Source organism: Chelonoidis abingdonii, chromosome 4 (genome assembly GCF_003597395.2).
Source record: "Chelonoidis abingdonii isolate Lonesome George chromosome 4, CheloAbing_2.0, whole genome shotgun sequence".
In the NCBI taxonomy this organism is placed as follows: domain Eukaryota; kingdom Metazoa; phylum Chordata; order Testudines; family Testudinidae; genus Chelonoidis; species Chelonoidis abingdonii.
In genome coordinates, this window is record NC_133772.1 from 728438 (window position 1) to 732622 (window position 4185).

Consider the following 4185-nt stretch of genomic DNA (forward strand, 5'->3'; position numbering starts at 1 on the left):
GGGGGGGGTCCCTGGTGGCCATGTTGGATCGGGGGCCTTGGGGTCCTCCCCACTCATGTCTCACCCCCCCCCCAGGAAGTCGAGGACACGACCCCGAGCCGCTGCTCCACCAGCTTCAAGGTTCTGGTTGTCTCGTCCCGGTTCCGGGGGAAGCCCCTGCTCCAGCGACACCGGTGAGCCCGGGGGCCCAGCCCTGCCCCCCCGGCACCCCCATCCTGCCCCCAAATCCCAGCGTTCAGGCTCCCAGTGGGGCCGGGGGAGGCTGTGGGGCTTGACCCCACCACAAACTGCCCTCCAGCCCCTGGGCCCCGATCCCAGGGGGCTCCTGGGCTCTGCACTGACCTCCCCCTCCCCACAGGCTGGTGAACGAGCTGCTGGCCGAGGACCTGAAGCACATTCACGCCTTCGAGCAGCGCACGCTGACCCCTGAGCAGTGGGAGAAGGAGCGGGGGGGTCTGCAGTGAGCCCTCCCCCGCAGCAGGACGGAGCTGGAACCCCCGCGCCCCTCGGAGCTGGGCCATCAGCTGCAATAAAGGCTTATGGGAAACAAAATAGTGTCTGACTGGTGCCCCTCACTCCTGACCCGCAGCCCCTGCCAGCCCAGCTCTGCCGGTGCCCCTCACTCCCGACCCGCAGCCCCTGCTAGCCCAGCTCTGCCCCCGCCCCCCCCAGCTCTGCCAGTTGCCCCTCACTCCCGACCGCAGCCCCTGCAGCCCAGCTCATGCCCGCCCCCCCAGCCTGACCGGGCCCTCACAACCCGGACCGCAAGCCCCTGACTACCCAGCTCTGCCCCGCCCCCCCCAGCTCTGCCGGATGCCACCTCACTCCCCAGACCCGCAGCCCCTGCCTTAGCCAGCTCTGCACCCCGCCCGACCCCCCAAGCTCTGCCGTGCCCCTCACATCCCGACCTCACGCAGCCCCGCCAGCCAGCCTTCTGCCCCCAGCTCTGCCAGGTGCCCCCTCACTCCGACTTGCAGCCCTGGCCAGCCCTGCCCTGCCCCACACTCTGCCGGTGCCCCTCACTCCCGAACCCGCAAGCCCCCTGCCCAGCCCAGCCCTGCCCCACCCAGCCCTGCCGGTGGCCCCTACTCACCGCTCCGCACACCCTGCTAGCCAGCCCTGCCCCCCCCAGCTCTGCTGAATGCCCTCACTCCCGACACGCAGGCCCCTGCCTAGCCCCAGCTCTGCCAGCCCCGCCACTCTGCCGATGCCCCTCACTCCAGAACCCCAGCCCCCCATGCTACCAGCTCTGCCCCCGCCCCCCCAGCTCTGCGTGGCCGACCTCAACTCCCGACCCGCAGCCTGCCAGCCAAGCTCTGCCCCCCCCCAGCTCTGCGGTGCACCTCAACTCCCGACCCGCAGCCCCTGCCAGCCCAAGCTCTGCCCCCACTCTGCCGGGGCCCTCACTACCCAGACTTGCACCCCTGCCAGCACCTGACCACTGCCCACCCCCCACTCTCTGCGTGCCCCTCACTCCGACCCGCAGACCCCCATGCCAGCTCCAGCCCTAGCCCCCCCAGACCTGCCGGTGCCCTCCACTCCCCCGCCCCCGCAGCCATCTGCGTAGCCCAGCCCTGCCCCCCCCAAGATCATGCTGATGCCCCCTCACTTACCCACGACCCGCAGACCCGCCAGCCCAGCTCTGCCAGCACACCCCAAGCCTTCTGCGGTGCCGCCTCACTCCCCCGACCCCAGCAGCACGCTAGCCCCAGCTCTGCCCACGCCCCCCAGCTCTGACCGGTGCATTCTAACACATATACCGACCCGCACCCCTGCCTAAGCCCAGCTCTGCCCCCGCCCACCGGTGCCCAGCTCTGCCAGGGTGCCATTACCTCACCCCGACAGCAAAGCCCTGGCCAGCAGCTATCGGCCCACGCCCCCCCAGCTCTGCCGGTGCCACCGTCATCTCTGACACCGCAGCGCCCCATGCCAGCCCAGCTCTGGCCGTGCCCATCAGCACCCGAACCACGACCAGCCAGCCTGCTAGCCCAGCATCTGCCCCGCCCCCTCCCCCAGCTCTGCCGGTAAGCCGCCTCACTACCGACCCGCAGCCCCTGCCAGCCCAGCTCTGCCCGCCCCCCCCACCAGCTCTGCCGGTGCCACCTCACCTTCCGCGACCCGCAGCCCTGCCAGCCCAGCTCTGCCCCAACCAGCTCTGACCGGTGCCCCTGCACTGCCGAACTTGCAGCCTCTGCCAGACCCGGACCTGCCCCCCCCAGCTCTGCGTGCCCTCACATCTCCGAACCCGCAGCCCTGCCAAGCCACAAGCCCTGCCCCCCCCAGACCACTGCTTGTCCTACTCTCGCCCCGCAAGCGCTCTTGGCTAAGCCCAGCCCCTGCCCCCCCCAGCCTGCTGATGCCCCTCACTACCCGACCCGCAGCCCCTGCCAGCCCAGCTCTGACCCCCGCCCACCACCCCAGCTCTGCCGTGCCCACTCACTTCGCCGAACAGCGCAGCCCCTGCTAGCCCAGACCCTGCCCCCAGCTACTGCCGGTGCCCCTCACTCCTGACCCGCAGCCCCCTGCCGGCCCAGCCCTGCCCCCCTAGCTCTGCCAATGCCCCTCACTCCCGACCCGCAGCCCCTGCTAGCCCAGCCCTGCCCTCCCCAGCTCTGCCGGTGCCCCTCATTCCCGACCCGCAGCCCCTGCTAGCCCAGCCCTGCCCGCCCAGCTCTGCCGATGCCCCTCACTCCCGACCCGCAGCCCCCGCCCAGCCCTGCCGATGCCCCTCACTCCTGACCCGAAGCCCCGTTAGCCCAGCCCTCCCCGACCCGCAGCCATACCCACTATTCCTGGGGGGCCCAACTGGGGGATTTCAGGTTATGAATTGGGAGGGGGGCAGGTGAACCGTTTGTGGCTTTAACAATTCCTTGGTTCAATGTGTCCTGCAAAGCTGCCATCAGTAGCCTTCAGAGTCAACACACGTCCCTACTCTGTCGAAGCCTCAGGGCTGTGATGCATTGGGGCATCTGCCATTTCCACCCCTCTCCACCATGGGAGGCGGGTCTCAGCCACTCCCAGCACACAGTGAGGCACAGCTGCTATTTACAAAGTTTATTTGTAGAAACCTTCACAGCAGAAAGACACTGGCGCCCATCCCCTCCCCTGGGGTGGCCCCCCAGTTTCGCCATATCCCCCCCCATTACCCCCCTCCCACCCCTCATGACTTAAAAAAAGAAGGTAAAAAAGATAAAAGCTTCTCTGTACAGGGCGGGAGGGATCCGGCCTCCCAGAGACAGGGGAAGGGGGCTTATGGGGGCATTTGAGGGTTAACTGGGCAGGACCTGGCCCCCCACAAAGGTGCAGTGGGGGTGGGTCTCTGGCCATGGCAGATGCTGGAGGGGGGTGGCAGGAGGCTCCAGTGGCAAAGCTTGGGGGGGTAAAGCTTGGGGGGGGCAGCCCTGAGTTGGACAGACGGTTGGGGTGGGGGACGGAGGCTCCCCCCGGCTATTTGGCAGCCTGTGCCTCCAGCACCGCGATGCGTCGCTCCTGCTCCGCTACCGTCGCCTGCAGCTGCCGCACGTCCTCAGTCAACTTCTCCAGCGCCTGGGGAGGGGGAAGAGCTCGTGTGCTGCCCCTCACTCCCGACCCGCAGCCCCTGCTGACCCAGCCATGGGGTCCCCTCCCCCATCCCACCGGTGCCCCTCACTCCTGACCCGCAGCCCCTGCTGGCCCAGCCATGGGGTCCCCTCCCCCAGCTTCACCAGTGCCCCTCCCAACCTGCAGCCCCCCCTTGTCTCACCCCGGGGCTGCCCCCGTCGGAGCAGGTCTGGCTCCGGCGCGGCTCCAGGATGCTCTTGTTGACTTTGAACTCCCGGCTCTTGGGCGGGACGTATCCGTCCTTCAGGGAGATGAGCAGGGGGCCGGCGTCCTTGCCCCCGAACCATTCTTCTGCCGTCAGCGCGGGGTCAGGCCCGGCCGTGTCGGGGTACAGGTCCTCCTGGAACAGGTCTGACTGCGGAAGGATAGAGCCAGCATGGGTCCCAGGCGTCCGGGCTCGCAGCCCCCCTATCCTCAAGCCAGGGTGGAACCCAGGTGTCCGGGCTCACAGCCCCACCCTCTAACCACCAGACCCCCCAGCTCACCTTGCGGGGCACCGTCATGGCAATGGGTTCACATCTGCGCTCGTGGAGTTTGTAGAATCTGAAACGCGGAGGGAAGGGGGGTCAGGGAGGTGGGGGTGGC

General features: G+C 68.8%; 2 protein-coding genes across 3 annotated transcripts in view; one reads left to right on the forward strand and one right to left on the reverse strand.

Moving 5' to 3' along the window:
• Positions 1–69: 69 nt before the first annotated feature.
• On the forward strand, positions 70–560 carry BOLA2B (bolA family member 2B; the record flags this gene model as incomplete). The annotated part of the gene is made up of 2 exons (XM_032784709.2): positions 70–173; positions 359–560. Coding segments are annotated over 2 exons (210 nt in total), but the record flags the coding sequence as incomplete, so codon positions are not given.
• A 2479-nt stretch (positions 561–3039) lies between these two features.
• Positions 3040–4185, reverse strand: part of LOC116827300 (coronin-1A-like) — a 10707-nt gene continuing 9561 nt past the window's right edge. The window contains exons 7-9 of one of the 2 annotated variants that reach the window (XM_075064726.1): positions 4086–4143; positions 3743–3955; positions 3040–3546 (exon numbers count right to left, since the gene is read on the reverse strand). In XM_075064726.1, coding sequence (XP_074920827.1) covers positions 3448–3546; positions 3743–3955; positions 4086–4143 — 370 coding nt within the window. In that variant the 3' untranslated portion in view covers positions 3040–3447. The remainder of the gene's footprint in view (positions 3547–3742; positions 3956–4085; positions 4144–4185) is intronic. The other variant, XM_032784711.2, reaches the window with a different exon arrangement.